At 41.6% G+C, this 19,544-nt stretch overlaps 1 protein-coding gene across 1 annotated transcript in view; it reads right to left on the reverse strand.

The window, feature by feature from the left end:
• LOC139423706 (ras-associating and dilute domain-containing protein-like) overlaps positions 1-19,544 on the reverse strand; it is a 98,350-nt gene that overhangs the window by 59,534 nt on the left and 19,272 nt on the right. The window contains exons 6-9 of the mRNA XM_071175316.1: positions 11,827-12,015; positions 10,871-11,521; positions 10,569-10,751; positions 1,105-1,142 (exon numbers count right to left, since the gene is read on the reverse strand). Of these exons, the coding sequence (XP_071031417.1) occupies positions 1,105-1,142; positions 10,569-10,751; positions 10,871-11,521; positions 11,827-12,015 (1,061 nt within the window). The remainder of the gene's footprint in view (positions 1-1,104; positions 1,143-10,568; positions 10,752-10,870; positions 11,522-11,826; positions 12,016-19,544) is intronic.

A 19,544-nucleotide genomic window follows, 5' to 3' on the forward strand; every position in this document is an offset into this window, starting at 1 on the left:
GAGGAGAGAGACAGGGGAGGAGAGAGAGAGGAGGGGAGAAACGAGAGAGGGGAGAGAGGAGAGTGAGAGGAAAGAGAGGAGAGAGAGAGAGCATAGCTTTGCTATTGAGAAAACCGTAGGCAGACATGGCTCTCAAGAGAAGACAGGCTATGTGCTCACTGCCCACAAAATGAGGTGGAAACTGAGCTGCATTTCCTAACCTCCTGCCCAATGTATGACCATATTAGAGACACATATTTCCCTCAGATTACACAAACCCACAAAGAATTTGAAAACAAACCCAATTTTGATAAACTCCCATATCTACTGGGTGAAATACCACAGTGTGACATCACAGCAGCAAGATTGGTGACCTGCTGCCACAAGAAAAGGGCAACCAGTGAAGGACAAACACCATTGTAAATACAACCCATATTTATGCTTATTTATTTTCCCTTGTGTTCTTTAACCATTTGTACATTGTTACAACACTGTGTATATATATATATATATATATATATACAGTGCCTTGCGAAAGTATTCGGCCCCCTTGAACTTTGCGACCTTTTGCCACATTTCAGGCTTCAAACATAAAGATATAAAACTGTATTTTTTTGTGAAGAATCAAAATCAGTAAAGGGGGCTGAATAATTTTGCACGCCCAATTTTTCAGTTTTTGATTTGTTAAAAAAGTTTGAAATGTCCAATAAATGTCGTTCCACTTCATGATTGTGTCCCACTGGTTGTTGATCCAGTTACAGTTTTATATCTTTATGTTTGAAGCCTGAAATGTGGCAAAACGTCGCAAAGTTCAAGGGGGCCGAATACTTTCGCAAGGCACTGTATATATATATATGTATCATGACATTTGTAATGTCTTTATTCTTTTTAAATGGTTGTGAGTGTTTACATTTGTTATTGTTTATTTCACTTGTGTTTATTATTTGTTTATTCACTTGCAATGAAAACATATAATTGAATTGAATTGAGAGGAGAATGAGGGGTCACACACACACACACACACACACACACACACACACACACACACACACACACACACACACACACACACACACACACACACACACACACACACAGTGCTACAAGGCGTAATATGATACTCACTGCTGAGCTTGCTTCTGTGCCAATTCCTTTGTCTTCTCCTGGAACACACACGCTGCAATTAGAAGCTCATCAATGATTTAACAGGTGGATCTTATGTTCTCTCTCTCTCTAAGAAAAATAAAAGTCTCTCTCTCTCTAAGAAAAATAAAAGTCTCTCTCTCTCTAACTAGGTCTGTCTTACCTCTCTGTAACTTTACACATAAACACACACACACACATAAACACACACACACACACACACACACACGCACGCACACACACACACACACACACACATAAACACACACACACACACACACACATAAACACACATACACACACACACACACACACACATACACACACACACACACGCACACATAACCACACACACACACACACACACATACACACACACGCATACACACACACACACATAAACACACACACACACACACACATATACACACACACACACGCACACACACACACACACACACACATAAACACACACACACACACACACACACACACACACACACACACACATACACACACACACACGCACACATAACCACACACACACACACACACACATACACACACACGCATACACACACGCGGTCACGCGGTCTTCTAGCCATCATCGATCCACTTTTCATTTTCCATTTGTTTTGTCTTGTCTTCCCATCCCATCCTTACATGTGTATTTAACCCTCTGTTCCCACATCCTTACATGTTGTGTATTTAACCCTGTGTTCCCCCCATGTCCTCTGGTCCCATGTCCTCTGGTCCTTGTCCAGAATTGTTTATTGCATGTGCACGTTTTTCTGGTTGAGGTTCTTAATAAATCCTACTTGGTCACATGTGACACATGATATCAGATATCAGCCTTCTCTAAGCATAGGTCTTAGTAAGAATCCACATTAAGAAGGTTGATAGCTCTAAAATTCCTAGGTTCTCTCTCTCCTTTTTTAGGCATCGACGATATCAAAGCCTCATTAAAGGTGTCCGGGAAGGAAGACATTTTAAATTGACATTGAGTGATTGTTCTGTTTTCTCTGACCTCTCAATGAGATCTGCATAATTAATCAGCTGGCTAATCGGACAAAAGACCTCAACAATCATTAAACCACGACATCATTCGTTTACCTGACTACAATAGACTTAGGGTGCACCCCAAATGAACCCTATTCCCTATATAGTGCACTATTTTTAGACCAGGGACCTATTCCCTAGTTGACTATAACACAGGAGAGAAGGCTGCTGTTAGCTCACTAACACTGTAGGTGACTATAACACAGGAGAGAAGGCTGCTGCTAGCTGTTAGCTCACTAACACTGTAGGTGACTATAACACAGGAGAGAAGACTGCTGCTAGCTGATAGCTCACTAACACTGTAGGTGACTATAACACAGGAGAGAAGGCTGCTGCTAGCTCAATAACAATGTAGGTGACTATAACACAGGAGAGAAGGCTGCTGCTAGCTCAATAACACTGTAGGTGACTATAACACAGGAGAGAAGGCTGCTGCTAGCTCAATAACACTGTAGGTGACTATAACACAGGAGAGAAGGCTGCTGCTAGCTCAATAACACTGTAGGTGACTATAACACAGGAGAGAAGACTGCTGCTAGCTCAATAACACTGTAGGTGACTATAACACAGGAGAGAAGGCTGCTGCTAGCTGCTAGCTCACTAACACTGTAGGTGACTATAACACAGGAGAGAAGGCTGCTGCTAGCTGATAGCTCACTAACACTGTAGATGACTATAACACAGGAGAGAAGACTGCTGCTAGCTCACTAACACTGTAGATGACTATAACACAGGAGAGAAGGCTGCTGCTAGCTGCTAGCTCACTAACACTGTAGGTGACTATAACACAGGAGAGAAGACTGCTGCTAGCTCACTAACACTGTAGGTGACTATAACACAAGAGAGAAGGCTGCTGCTAGCTCACTAACACTGTAGGTGACTATAACACAGGAGAGAAGGCTGCTGCTAGCTGTTAGCTCACTAACACTGTAGGTGACTATAACACAGGAGAGAAGGCTGCTGCTAGCTCACTAACACTGTAGGTGACTATAACACAAGAGAGAAGGCTGCTGCTAGCTGCTAGCTCACTAACACTGTAGGTGACTATAACACAGGAGAGAAGGCTGCTGCTAGCTGCTAGCTCACTAACACTGTAGGTGACTATAACACAGGAGAGAAGGCTGCTGCTAGCTGATAGCTCACTAACACTGTAGATGACTATAACACAGGAGAGAAGACTGCTGCTAGCTCACTAACACTGTAGATGACTATAACACAGGAAAGAAGGCTGCTGCTAGCTGCTAGCTCACTAACACTGTAGGTGACTATAACACAGGAGAGAAGACTGCTGCTAGCTCACTAACACTGTAGGTGACTATAACACAAGAGAGAAGGCTGCTGCTAGCTCACTAACACTGTAGGTGACTATAACACAGGAGAGAAGGCTGCTGCTAGCTGTTAGCTCACTAACACTGTAGGTGACTATAACACAGGAGAGAAGGCTGCTGCTAGCTCACTAACACTGTAGGTGACTATAACACAAGAGAGAAGGCTGCTGCTAGCTCACTAACACTGTAGGTGACTATAACACAGGAGAGAAGGCTGCTGCTAGCTGCTAGCTCACTAACACTGTAGGTGACTATAACACAGGAGAGAAGACTGCTGCTAGCTCACTAACACTGTAGATGACTATAACACAGGAGAGAAGGCTGCTGCTAGCTGCTAGCTCACTAACACTGTTGGTGACTATAACACAGGAGAGAAGGCTGCTGCTAGCTCACTAACACTGTAGATGACTATAACACAGGAGAGAAGACTGCTGCTAGCTCAATAACACTGTAGGTGACTATAACACAGGAGAGAAGACTGCTGCTAGCTCAATAACACTGTAGGTGACTATAACACAGGAGAGAAGGCTGCTGCTAGCTGCTAGCTCACTAACACTGTAGGTGACTATAACACAGGAGAGAAGACTGCTGCTAGCTCACTAACACTGTAGATGACTATAACACAGGAGAGAAGACTGCTGCTAGCTCAATAACACTGTAGGTGACTATAACACAGGAGAGAAGGCTGCTGCTAGCTGCTAGCTCACTAACACTGTAGATGACTATAACACAGGAGAGAAGACTGCTGCTAGCTCAATAACACTGTAGGTGACTATAACACAGGAGAGAAGGCTGCTGCTAGCTGCTAGCTCACTAACACTGTAGGTGACTATAACACAGGAGAGAAGACTGCTGCTAGCTCAATAACACTGTAGGTGACTATAACACAGGAGAGAAGGCTGCTGCTAGCTGCTAGCTCACTAACACTGTAGGTGACTATAACACAGGAGAGAAGGCTGCTGCTAGCTCACTAACACTGTAGGTGACTATAACACAGGAGAGAAGGCTGCTGCTAGCTCACTAACACTGTAGGTGACTATAACACAGGAGAGAAGGCTGCTGCTAGCTGCTAGCTCACTAACACTGTAGATGACTATAACACAGGAGAGAAGGCTGCTGCTAGCTGCTAGCTCACTAACACTGTAGGTGACTATAACACAGGAGAGAAGGCTGCTGCTAGCTGCTAGCTCACTAACACTGTAGATGACTATAACACAGGAGAGAAGGCTGCTGCTAGCTGATAGCTCACTAACACTGTAGGTGACTATAACACAGGAGAGAAGGCTGCTGCTAGCTGCTAGCTCACTAACACTGTAGGTGACTATAACACAGGAGAGAAGGCTGCTGCTAGCTCACTAACACTGTAGGTGACTATAACACAGGAGAGAAGGCTGCTGCTAGCTGCTAGCTCACTAACACTGTAGGTGACTATAACACAGGAGAGAAGGCTATTGCTCGCTCAGAGACACTGTAGGTGACTATAACACACCCTCTCTCTGTCTAACCTCTGAACCCTAACCCTCTCTCTGTCTAACCCCTGAACCCTAACCCTCTCTCTGTCTAACCCCTGAACCCCAACCCTCTCTCTGACTAACCCTAACCTCTACTCTGTCTAAACCCTCATGTGGATAAGAAGTTGAAGGTATACCACAAGTTCAGCATCAGCTAAGATTTGAAACCATTCAGATCATGTAATCTGATAAATTCCCCTCAGCAAATCAACCAGAATAATGATCTTAAACCGTCAAACAAAGGCCTTATTATTAGTGATGTGCACTTCGTCAACGACTAGAGCTTTTAGATTTACTCTTTTAAACGACTCCAGAGTCATGATTCATTTGACCGACTCCAGAGTCATGATTCGTTTTACTGACTCCAGAGTCATGATTAGTTTTCACCGACTCCAGAGTCACGATTCGTTTTTTTCGAGTGGCTCGTTCATTTTAGTCGTTTGTTTGACCTGACGGCAGCAATGAATTCTTCAGCAGCAGGATTAATACGCGCTCCTCCGGCTCAGAGGCTCCAGAGACTCAGAGACTCCAGAGACTCAGAGACTCAGAGACTCCAGACTCAGAGACTCCAGAGGCTCCAGAGACTCCAGAGACTCAGAGACTCAGAGACTCCAGAGACTCAGAGACACCAGACTCAGAGACTCCAGAGGCTCCAGAGACTCAGAGACTCCAGAGACTCCAGATACTCAGGGACTCCAGAGACTCAGACACTCCAGACTCAGAGACTCCAGAGGCTCCAGAGACTCCAGAGACTCAGAGACTCAGAGACTCCAGAGACTCCAGAGACTCAGACACTCCAGAGACTCCAGAGACTCAGACACTCCAGAGACTCCAGAGACTCCAGAGGCTCCAGAGACTCAAACACTCCAGAGACTCCAGAGACTCAGACACTCCAGAGACTCCAGAGACTCAGGCACTCCAGAGACTCCAGAGACTCCAGAGGCTCCAGAGACTCCAGAGACTCAGAGACTCCAGAGACTCCAGAGACTCAGAGACTCAGAGACTCCAGAGACTCAGAGACACCAGACTCAGAGACTCCAGAGGCTCCAGAGACTCAGAGACTCCAGAGACTCCAGATACTCAGGGACTCCAGAGACTCAGACACTCCAGACTCAGAGACTCCAGAGGCTCCAGAGACTCCAGAGACTCAGAGACTCAGAGACTCCAGAGACTCCAGAGACTCAGACACTCCAGAGACTCCAGAGACTCAGACACTCCAGAGACTCCAGAGACTCCAGAGGCTCCAGAGACTCAAACACTCCAGAGACTCCAGAGACTCAGACACTCCAGAGACTCCAGAGACTCAGACACTCCAGAGACTCCAGAGACTCCAGAGGCTCCAGAGACTCCAGAGACTCAGAGACTCCAGAGACTCCAGAGACTCCAGAGACTCCAGAGACTCAGACACTCCAGAGACTTCAGAGACTCAGACACTCCAGAGACTCAGAGACTCCAGAGACTCAGACACTCCAGAGACTCAGACACTCCAGAGACTCCAGAGACTCCAGAGACTCCAGAGACTAAGATACTCAGACACTCCAGAGACTCCAGAGACTCAGACACTCCAGAGACTCCAGAGACTCAGAGACTCAGACACTCCAGAGACTCCAGAGACTCCAGAGACTCAGACACTCCAGAGACTCAGACACTCCAGAGACTCCAGAGACTCAGACACTCCAGAGACTCAGACACTCCAGAGACTCAGACACTCCAGAGACTCCAGAGACTCAGACACTCCAGAGACTCAGACACTCCAGAGGCTCCAGAGACTTAAACACTCCAGAGACTCCAGAAACTCAGACACTCCAGAGACTCAGACACTCAGACACTCCAGAGACTCAGAGACTCAGACACTCCAGAGACTCAGACACTCCAGAGACTCAGACACTCCAGAGACTCAGACACTCCAGAGACTCAGACACTCCAGAGGCTCCAGAGACTCAGACACTCCAGAGGCTCCAGAGACTCAGACACTCCAGAGGCTCCAGAGACTCAGACACTCCAGAGACTCAGACACTCCAGAGACTCAGACACTCCAGAGACTCAGACACTCCAGAGACTCCAGAGACTCAGACACTCCAGAGACTCAGACACTCCAGAGGCTCCAGAGACTCAAACACTCCAGAGACTCCAGAGACTCAGACACTCCAGAGACTCAGACACTCAGACACTCCAGAGACTCAGAGACTCAGACACTCCAGAAACTCAGACACTCCAGAGACTCAGACACTCCAGAGGCTCCAGAGACTCAAACACTCCAGAGACTCCAGAGACTCAGACACTCCAGAGACTCAGACACTCCAGAGACTCAGACACTCCAGAGACTCAGAGACTCAGACACTCCAGAGACTCAGAAACTCAAACACTCCAGAGACTCCAGAGACTCCAGAGACTCCAGAGACTCAGACACTCCAGAGACTTCAGAGACTAAGACACTCCAGAGACTCAGAGACTCCAGAGACTCAGACACTCCAGAGACTCAGACACTCCAGAGACTCCAGAGACTCCAGAGACTCCAGAGACTAAGAGACTCAGACACTCCAGAGACTCCAGAGACTCAGACACTCCAGAGACTCCAGAGACTCCAGAGACTCAGACACTCCAGAGACTCAGACACTCCAGAGACTCCAGAGACTCAGACACTCCAGAGACTCAGACACTCCAGAGACTCAGACACTCCAGAGACTCCAGAGACTCAGACACTCCAGAGACTCAGACACTCCAGAGGCTCCAGAGACTTAAACACTCCAGAGACTCCAGAAACTCAGACACTCCAGAGACTCAGACACTCAGACACTCCAGAGACTCAGAGACTCAGACACTCCAGAGACTCAGACACTCCAGAGACTCAGACACTCCAGAGACTCAGACACTCCAGAGGCTCCAGAGACTCAGACACTCCAGAGGCTCCAGAGACTCAGACACTCCAGAGGCTCCAGAGACTCAGACACTCCAGAGACTCAGACACTCCAGAGACTCAGACACTCCAGAGACTCCAGAGACTCAGACACTCCAGAGACTCAGACACTCCAGAGGCTCCAGAGACTCAAACACTCCAGAGACTCCAGAGACTCAGACACTCCAGAGACTCAGACACTCAGACACTCCAGAGACTCAGAGACTCAGACACTCCAGAAACTCAGACACTCCAGAGACTCAGACACTCCAGAGGCTCCAGAGACTCAAACACTCCAGAGACTCCAGAGACTCAGACACTCCAGAGACTCAGACACTCCAGAGACTCAGACACTCCAGAGACTCAGAGACTCAGACACTCCAGAGACTCAGAAACTCAAACACTCCAGAGACTCCAGAGACTCCAGAGACTCCAGAGACTCAGAGACTCAAACACTCCAGAGACTCAGACACTCCAGACACTCCAGAGACTCCAGAGACTCCAGAGACTCAGACACTCCAGAGACTCAGAGACTCAAACACTCCAGAGACTCCAGAGACTCAGACACTCCAGAGACTCAGACACTCCAGAAACTCAGACACTCCAGAGACTCAGACACTCCAGAGGCTCCAGAGACTCAAACACTCCAGAGACTCCAGAGACTCAGACACTCCAGAGACTCAGACACTCCGGAGACTCAGAGACTCAGACACTCCAGAGACTCAGAGACTCAGACACTCCAGAGACTCAGAGACTCAAACACTCCAGAGACTCCAGAGACTCCAGAGACTCCAGAGACTCAGAGACTCAAACACTCCAGAGACTCAGACACTCCAGACACTCCAGAGACTCCAGAGACTCCAGAGACTCAGACACTCCAGAGACTCAGACACTCCAGAGACTCCAGAGACTCAGACACTCCAGAGACTCCAGAGACTCAGACACTCCAGAGACTCCAGAGACTCAGACACTCCAGAGACTCCAGAGACTCAGACACTCCAGAGACTCCAGAGACTCAGACACTCCAGAGACTCCAGAGACTCAGACACTCCAGAGACTCAGACACTCCAGAGACTCCAGAGACTCAGACACTCCAGAGACTCCAGAGACTCAGACACTCCAGAGACTCCAGAGACTCAGACACTCCAGAGACTCCAGAGACTCAGACACTCCAGAGACTCAGAGACTCAGACACTCCAGAGACTCAGAGACTCAGACACTCCAGAGACTCAGACACTCCAGAGACTCAGAGACTCAGAGACTCAGACACTCCAGAGACGCAGACACTCCAGACACTCCAGAGACTCAGACACTCCAGAGACTCAGACACTCCAGAGACTCAGACACTCCAGAGACTCAGAGACTCAGACACTCCAGAGACTCAGACACTCCAGAGACTCAGACACTCCAGAGACTCAGAGACTCAGAGACGTGCTCCGACCACCAACAGTCTGTCATGAGGGGAAATACATGCTGCGGCAGGCAGCATAGAGAAGAAAAAGATGTTTACAACTGATCATTGATCGCATGGCGCAAAAAAATGAATGCAATTAATGGATTATTGAATGTTACGATGGACGCAGCTTTGGTGGAGAACCAAAACATACACAGCCTCTGCTCAACAAACTCAAACTCTAAGCCTTTGTCTCCCGGGTGGAGCAGTGGTCTAAGGCACTGCATCTCAGTGCAAGAGGCATCACTACAGTCCCTGGTTCAATTCCAGGCTGTATCACAGACGGCCGTGATTGGGAGAGCCATAGGGCGGCGCACAATTGGCCAAGTATCGTCCGGGTTTGGCCGGGGTAGGCCGTCATTGTAAATAACAATTTGTTCATAACTGACTTGCCTAGTTTAAATAAATAATAATTTAATACCGCAGTTGGCGAAGGTCCTAATCACACTGGCGGCAGTCAAGCATTCCGCCAAGAGTCGTTCACAACGAGACTTCGTTTCAAAGGTATCAATAAATAATCGTATTTGTGTGCCTTGCAATCACAAACGCACAATGTTTGGAGCTCAGTCATAAAAGACAGCTCCAATAAGCCCCCTGTGGTGAACGAGAGGCTTGCAGAGTCATGATTCTGTCCAGGTTATAGATTATCGTTCGCTGGCAGGAGGTCCTACGTGCTCTGGGCATTACTGAAACAAATTAACCAAATGAGTCAAAAGATGTGTTATTTTTGTCTGAGTTGAACAGATCCGAGTCAGTAGCTTCCATCACTTCTTAATGAAAGTTGATCTATTGTTTCTCAGGACAAGTAATAACATGCCTCTCTCCACCTGAACCCCTCCCTCTCCACCTAAACCCCTCCTACCCCTTCTAAACCCCTCCCTCTCCACCTAAACCCCTCCTCCCTCTCCATCTAGGCCCCTCCTAAACCCCTCCCTCTCCACCTAAACCCCTCCTTCCTCTCCACCTAAACCCCTCCTACCCCTTCTAAACCCCTCCCTCTCCACCTAAACCCCTCCCACCCCTCCCTCTCCCTCTAGGCCCCTCCTACCCCTTCCAAACCCCTCCACCTCCGTCTAGGCCCCTCCCTCTCCTACCCCTTCCAAACCCCTCCCTCTCCGTCTAGGCCCCTCCCTCTCCCTTATAGGCCCCTCCTACCCCTTCCAAACCCCTCCCTCTCCCTCTAGGCCCCTCCCTCTCACCCAGGAGACGGTCTGTATGCATCGTACTATCTTCAGCAGCAATTTGCCGAAGCAGCCTGGTGGGAAGGCGGAAGCAGAGTGCTGTATGCAGAGACACAGCAGGTAGGCAGGGGCTAACTTGTGGTCGTCTCCGCCCGGCTCGATCAGAGACATGATCCTGCTCACCAGGGCGTCCTCGTGGGCCTGACGGAATTAAACGATTCAGTTCAGTTAAACTCAACTGAATAAACATTGGGGCAACTATTCCTGGACTTCCAAAGTGACATCACAGGATAAATACATTCACTGATTCCTTTATTTACCTGTTCAAAGTCCAGCTGTAGGCGTCTCTTCTGGTTCTGTCCCGCCAAGATCGTCGTTACGACACCTGTCCCCCCCGCTCCTCCGCCTTGGGGTTTCACCAGGTGCGGTTTGAAACTGCGCCTGGCGGGGGGGCCGGTTTGGGAGGACAACGCCCCCCTGTCCTTTAACAACGAGCCACACGTCTTACAGGTCCCCCCCCCCTCCGTCCCACCTTCCGTCTCCACCCCCCCTCCCCCAGCCTCGTACAGCTGCCCCAGGGTTCGGAGGCGTGCCAGCGTCTGGGCGGGGAGGGGTTTGGCACCCGTTGGGTCCTTATACAGGAAGATGTAGTGGGCTCCGAACGACAGGAGGTCGCCGTGGCGGAGCTGGGTGGATTGCTCGCACCGGGAGAAGTTGACCAGGACCGTCGCGTGGGGGATGGGCTCCACGGCAACGCAGGAGCGGTCGTCCCCGGTGACTGCGGCGGCGGCTGCTGAGGGGTTGTTGTTGTTGTTGGGGGTGCTGCCATGGCGACGGGGGGCAGGGACCCGGTGGAGGCGACAGTGGAGTGGCAGGATGTCAGGAGAGGACAGGCAGATGTTTGGACGGGCTGACGGGGTCTCCTGACCCACAGTGTGCTGCTCTCTGTTCAACAGGTACACCAGGCAGTCCTGGAATATATAGCACAATATATACACAGTGTGCTGCTCTCTGTTCAACAGGTACACCAGGCAGTCCTGTCTGTCTGTCTGTCTGTATCATATATCCCAACATGCATCAGTCAGGTAGTGTAGTTGGGTCTGTCTGTCTGTATCATATATCCCAGCATGCATCAGTCAGGTAGTGTAGTTGGTACCTGTCTGTATCATATATCCCAGCATGCATCAGTCAGGTAGTGTAGTTGGTACCTGTCTGTCTGTCTGTCTGTCTGTATCATATATCCCAGCATGCATCAGTCAGGTAGTGTAGTTGGTACCTGTCTGTTGTATCCCTGCAGCAGCAACAGGTGAGGGGACTGGTACAGGGAATGTCTCACCCCTCCTCCCCCCGCTCCTCCCCCCTCTCCCTCCTTCCTCCTGGTCGTGGCCCCCCCTTGACTCCCCCTCGTCCTCAGAGGTCCCGGCAGGGTGGAGTAGTAACGCTTCGGCTCGTCTGCACCCCCCAACTGATTAGTACAGGGGACACATCGGTTTCAATTAGCATAATAATATATATACAAATCTAATAACATTTAACAATTAAATCAGACATATTCCATGATTACATTCAATATAATAACAATATATAACACAATATATATATATATATATATATAGGCTTTGATTAATATAATAATATTTAACAATCAAAATCAGACACATTCCATAATTACATTCAATAATAATAACAATATATAACAGAATATATATATAGGGTTTGATTAATATAATAACAATATATAACAGAATATATATATAGGGTTTGATTAATATAATAACAATATATAACAGAATATATATATATATATATATATATATATATTTAATATATATAGGCTTTGATTAATATAATAATAGTAATATAATAATATAATAATATAATAATAATATATAGTCTTTGATTAATATAATAATATTTAAGCCTCAGACACAGTCATTAATAGCAATACCCCAGTGAATTAGTTGGAAAATGTTTTAATAATTATAATGGATGTAATTAACATAATATAACCCAACATGTACAGCTCCTGGAATAGAGCCAGCTAGCTGGATAGTTATATAATATAACCCAACATGTACAGCTCCTGGAATAGAGCCAGCTAGCTGGATAGTTATATAATATAACCCAACATGTACAGCTCCTGGAATAGAGCCAGCTAGCTGGATAGTTATATAATATAACCCAACATGTACAGCTCCTGGAATAGAGACAGCTAGCTGGATATTTATATAATATAACCCAACATGTACAGCTCCTGGAATAGAGCCAGCTAGCTGGATAGTTATATAATATAACCCAACATGTACAGCTCCTGGAATAGAGCCAGCTAGCCGGATAGTTATATAATATAACCCAACATGTACAGCTCCTGGAATAGAGCCAGCTAGCCGGATAGTTATATAATATAACCCAACATGTACAGCTCCTGGAATAGAGCCAGCTAGCCGGATAGTTATATAATATAACCCAACATGTACAGCTCCTGGAATAGAGCCAGCTAGCTGGATAGTTATATAATATAACCCAACATGTACAGCTCCTGGAATAGAGCCAGCTAGCTGGATAGTTATATAATATAACCCAACATGTACAGCTCCTGGAATAGAGCCAGCTAGCTGGATAGTTATATAATATAACCCAACATGTACAGCTCCTGGAATAGAGCCAGCTAGCTGGATAGTTATATAATATAACCCAACATGTACAGCTCCTGGAATAGAGCCAGCTAGCCGGATAGTTATATAATATAACCCAACATGTACAGCTCCTGGAATAGAGCCAGCTAGCTGGATAGTTATATAATATAACCCAACATGTACAGCTCCTGGAATAGAGCCAGCTAGCCGGATAGTTATATAATATAACCCAACATGTACAGCTCCTGGAATAGAGCCAGCTAGCCGGATAGTTATATAATATAACCCAACATGTACAGCTCCTGGAATAGAGCCAGCTAGCTGGATAGTTATATAATATAACCCAACATGTACAGCTCCTGGAATAGAGCCAGCTAGCTGGATAGTTATATAATATAACCCAACATGTACAGCTCCTGGAATAGAGCCAGCTAGCTGGATAGTTATATAATATAACCCAACATGTACAGCTCCTGGAATAGAGCCAGCTAGCTGGATAGTTATATAATATAACCCAACATGTACAGCTCCTGGAATAGAGCCAGCTAGCTGGATAGTTATATAATATAACCCAACATGTACAGCTCCTGGAATAGAGCCAGCTAGCTGGATAGTTATATAATATAACCCAACATGTACAGCTCCTGGAATAGAGCCAGCTAGCTGGATAGTTATATAATATAACCCAACATGTACAGCTCCTGGAATAGAGCCAGCTAGCTGGATAGTTATATAATATAACCCAACATGTACAGCTCCTGGAATAGAGCCAGCTAGCTGGATAGTTATATAATATAACCCAACATGTACAGCTCCTGGAATAGAGCCAGCTAGCCGGATAGTTATATAATATAACCCAACATGTACAGCTCCTGGAATAGAGCCAGCTAGCCGGATAGTTATATAATATAACCCAACATGTACAGCTCCTGGAATAGAGCCAGCTAGCCGGATAGTTATATAATATAACCCAACATGTACAGCTCCTGGAATAGAGCCAGCTAGCCGGATAGTTATATAATATAACCCAACATGTACAGCTCCTGGAATAGAGCCAGCTAGCTGGATAGTTATATAATATAACCCAACATGTACAGCTCCTGGAATAGAGCCAGCTAGCTGGATAGTTATATAATATAACCCAACATGTACAGCTCCTGGAATAGAGCCAGCTAGCTGGATAGTTATATAATATAACCCAACATGTACAGCTCCTGGAATAGAGCCAGCTAGCTGGATAGTTATATAATATAACCCAACATGTACAGCTCCTGGAATAGAGCCAGCTAGCTGGATAGTTATATAATATAACCCAACATGTACAGCTCCTGGAATAGAGCCAGCTAGCTGGATAGTTATATAATATAACCCAACATGTACAGCTCCTGGAATAGAGCCAGCTAGCTGGATAGTTATATAATATAACCCAACATGTACAGCTCCTGGAATAGAGCCAGCTAGCTGGATAGTTATATAATATAACCCAACATGTACAGCTCCTGGAATAGAGCCAGCTAGCTGGATAGTTATATAATATAACCCAACATGTACAGCTCCTGGAATAGAGCCAGCTAGCTGGATAGTTATATAATATAACCCAACATGTACAGCTCCTGGAATAGAGCCAGCTAGCTGGATAGTTATATAATATAACCCAACATGTACAGCTCCTGGAATAGAGCCAGCTAGCTGGATAGTTATATAATATAACCCAACATGTACAGCTCCTGGAATAGAGCCAGCTAGCTGGATAGTTATATAATATAACCCAACATGTACAGCTCCTGGAATAGAGCCAGCTAGCCGGATAGTTATATAATATAACCCAACATGTACAGCTCCTGGAATAGAGCCAGCTAGCCGGATAGTTATATAATATAACCCAACATGTACAGCTCCTGGAATAGAGCCAGCTAGCTGGATAGTTATATAATATAACCCAACATGTACAGCTCCTGGAATAGAGCCAGCTAGCTGGATAGTTATATAATATAACCCAACATGTACAGCTCCTGGAATAGAGCCAGCTAGCCGGATAGTTATATAATATAACCCAACATGTACAGCTCCTGGAATAGAGCCAGCTAGCTGGATAGTTATATAATATAACCCAACATGTACAGCTCCTGGAATAGAGCCAGCTAGCCGGATAGTTATATAATATAACCCAACATGTACAGCTCCTGGAATAGAGCCAGCTAGCCGGATAGTTATATAATATAACCCAACATGTACAGCTCCTGGAATAGAGCCAGCTAGCTGGATAGTTATATAATATAACCCAACATGTACAGCTCCTGGAATAGAGCCAGCTAGCTGGATAGTTATATAATATAACCCAACATGTACAGCTCCTGGAATAGAGCCAGCTAGCTGGATAGTTATATAATATAACCCAACATGTACAGCTCCTGGAATAGAGCCAGCTAGCTGGATAGTTATATAATATAACCCAACATGTACAGCTCCTGGAATAGAGCCAGCTAGCTGGATAGTTATATAATATAACCCAACATGTACAGCTCCTGGAATAGAGCCAGCTAGCTGGATAGTTATATAATATAACCCAACATGTACAGCTCCTGGAATAGAGCCAGCTAGCTGGATAGTTATATAATATAACCCAACATGTACAGCTCCTGGAATAGAGCCAGCTAGCTGGATAGTTATATAATATAACCCAACATGTACAGCTCCTGGAATAGAGCCAGCTAGCTGGATAGTTATATAATATAACCCAACATGTACAGCTCCTGGAATAGAGCCAGCTAGCTGGATAGTTATATAATATAACCCAACATGTACAGCTCCTGGAATAGAGCCAGCTAGCCGGATAGTTATATAATATAACCCAACATGTACAGCTCCTGGAATAGAGCCAGCTAGCCGGATAGTTATATAATATAACCCAACATGTACAGCTCCTGGAATAGAGCCAGCTAGCTGGATAGTTATATAATATAACCCAACATGTACAGCTCCTGGAATAGAGCCAGCTAGCTGGATAGTTATATAATATAACCCAACATGTACAGGTCCTGGAATAGAGCCTGCTAGCTGGATAGTTATATAATATAACCCAACATGTACAGGTCCTGGAATAGAGCCAGCTAGCTGGATAGTTATATAATATAACCCAACATGTACAGCTCCTGGAATAGAGCCAGCTAGCTGGATAGTTATATAATATAACCCAACATGTACAGCTCCTGGAATAGAGCCAGCTAGCTGGATAGTTATATAATATAACCCAACATGTACAGCTCCTGGAATAGAGCCAGCTAGCTGGATAGTTATATAATATAACCCAACATGTACAGCTCCTGGAATAGAGCCAGCTAGCTGGATAGTTATATAATATAACCCAACATGTACAGCTCCTGGAATAGAGCCAGCTAGCTGGATAGTTATATAATATAACCCAACATGTACAGCTCCTGGAATAGAGCCAGCTAGCCGGATAGTAGTAGTAGTTATAATAGTAGTAATAGTAGTAATAGTAGTAATAGTAGTAACAGTTATAATAGTAGTAATAGTTATAATAGTAGTAATAGTAGTAATAGTAGTAATAGTTATAATACTAGTAATAGTAGTAATAGTTATAATAGATATAATAGTAGTAATAGTAGTAATAGTTATAATAGTAGTAATAGTAGTAATAGTTATAATAGTAGTAATAGTAGTAATAGTTATAATAGATATAATAGTAGTAATAGTTATAATAGTTATAATAGTAGTAATAGTAGTAATAGTAGTAATAGTTATAATAGATATAATAGTAGTAATAGTTATAATAGTTATAATAGTAGTAATAGTTATAATAGATATAATAGTAGTAATAGTTATAATAGATATAATAGTAGTAATAGTTATAATAGATATAATAATAGTAATAGTTATAATATATATAATAGTAGTAATAGTTATAACAGTAGTAATAGTAGTAATAGTTATAATAGATATAATAGTAGTAATAGTTATAATAGTTATAATAGTAGTAATAGTAGTAATAGTAGTAATAGTTATAATAGTAGTAATAGTAGTAATAGTAGTAATAGTTATAATACTAGTAATAGTAGTAATAGTTATAATAGATATAATAGTAGTAATAGTAGTAATAGTTATAATAGTAGTAATAGTAGTAATAGTTATAATAGTAGTAATAGTAGTAATAGTTATAATAGATATAATAGTAGTAATAGTTATAATAGTTATAATAGTAGTAATAGTAGTAATAGTAGTAATAGTTATAATAGATATAATAGTAGTAATAGTTATAATAGTTATAATAGTAGTAATAGTTATAATAGATATAATAGTAGTAATAGTTATAATATAAATAATAGTAGTAATAGTTATAATAGATATAATAATAGTAATAGTTATAATAGATATAATAGTAGTAATAGTTATAATAGTAGTAATAGTAGTAATAGTTATAATAGATATAATAGTAGTAATAGTTATAATAGTTATAATAGTAGTAATAGTAGTAATAATAGTAATAGTTATAATAGATATAATAGTAGTAATAGTTATAATAGATATAATAGTAGTAATAGTTATAATAGATATAATAGTAGTAATAGTTATAATAGATATAATAATAGTAATAGTAGTAATAGTTATAATAGTTATAATAGTAGTAATAGTTATAATAGATATAATAGTAGTAATAGTTATAATAGATATAATAGTAGTAATAGTTATAATAGATATAATAGTAGTAATAGTTATAATAGATATAATAGTAGTAATAGTAGTAATAGTTATAATAGATATAATAATAGTAATAGTTATAATATAAATAATAGTAGTAATAGTTATAATAGATATAATAATAGTAATAGTTATAATAGATATAATAGTAGTAATAGTTATAATAGTAGTAATAGTAGTAATAGTTATAATAGTTATAATAGTAGTAATAGTAGTAATAATAGTAATAGTTATAATAGATATAATAGTAGTAATAGTTATAATAGATATAATAGTAGTAATAGTTATAATAGATATAATAGTAGTAATAGTTATAATAGATATAATAATAGTAATAGTAGTAATAGTTATAATAGTTATAATAGTAGTAATAGTTATAATAGATATAATAGTAGTAATAGTTATAATAGATATAATAGTAGTAATAGTTATAATAGATATAATAGTAGTAATAGTTATAATAGATATAATAGTAGTAATAGTAGTAATAGTTATAATAGATATAATAGTAGTAATAGTTATAATAGATATAATAGTAGTAATAGTTATAATAGATATAATAATAGTAATAGTAGTAATAGTTATAATAGATATAATAGTAGTAATAGTTATAATAGATATAATAATAGTAATAGTAGTAATAGTTATAATAGATATAATAGTAGTAATAGTTATAATAGATATAATAGTAGTAATAGTTATAATAGTTATAATAGTAGTAATAGTTATAATAGATATAATAGTAGTAATAGTTATAATAGTTATAATAGTAGTAATAGTTATAATAGATATAATAGTAGTAATAGTTATAATAGATATAATAGTAGTAATAGTTATAATAGATATAATAGTAGTAATAGTAGTAATAGTTATAATAGATATAATAGTAGTAATAGTTATAATAGATATAATAGTAGTAATAGTTATAATAGATATAATAATAGTAATAGTAGTAATAGTTATAATAGATATAATAGTAGTAATAGTTATAATAGATATAATAATAGTAATAGTAGTAATAGTTATAATAGATATAATAGTAGTAATAGTTATAATAGATATAATAGTAGTAATAGTTATAATAGTTATAATAGTAGTAATAGTTATAATAGATATAATAGTAGTAATAGTTATAATAGTTATAATAGTAGTAATAGTTATAATAGATATAATAGTAGTAATAGTTATAATAGTAGTAATAGTAGTAATAATAGTAATAGTAGTAATAGTTATAATAGTTATAATAGTAGTAATAGTTATAATAGTTATAATAGTAGTAATAGTTATAGATATAATAGTAGTAATAGTTATAATAGATATAATAGTAGTAATAGTTATAATAGATATAATAGTAGTAATAGTTATAATAGTTATAATAGTAGTAATAGTTATAATAGATATAATAGTAGTAATAGTTATAATATATAATAGTAGTAATAGTTATAATAGATATAATAATAGTAATAGTAGTAATAGTTATAATAGTAGTAATAGTTATAATAGATATAATAGTAGTAATAGTTATAATAGTTATAATAGTAGTAATAGTTATAATAGATATAATAGTAGTAATAGTTATAATAGTTATAATAGTAGTAATAGTTATAATAGATATAATAGTAGTAATAGTTATAATAGT

This window comes from Oncorhynchus clarkii, chromosome 13 (genome assembly GCF_045791955.1).
Source record: "Oncorhynchus clarkii lewisi isolate Uvic-CL-2024 chromosome 13, UVic_Ocla_1.0, whole genome shotgun sequence".
In the NCBI taxonomy this organism is placed as follows: domain Eukaryota; kingdom Metazoa; phylum Chordata; class Actinopteri; order Salmoniformes; family Salmonidae; genus Oncorhynchus; species Oncorhynchus clarkii.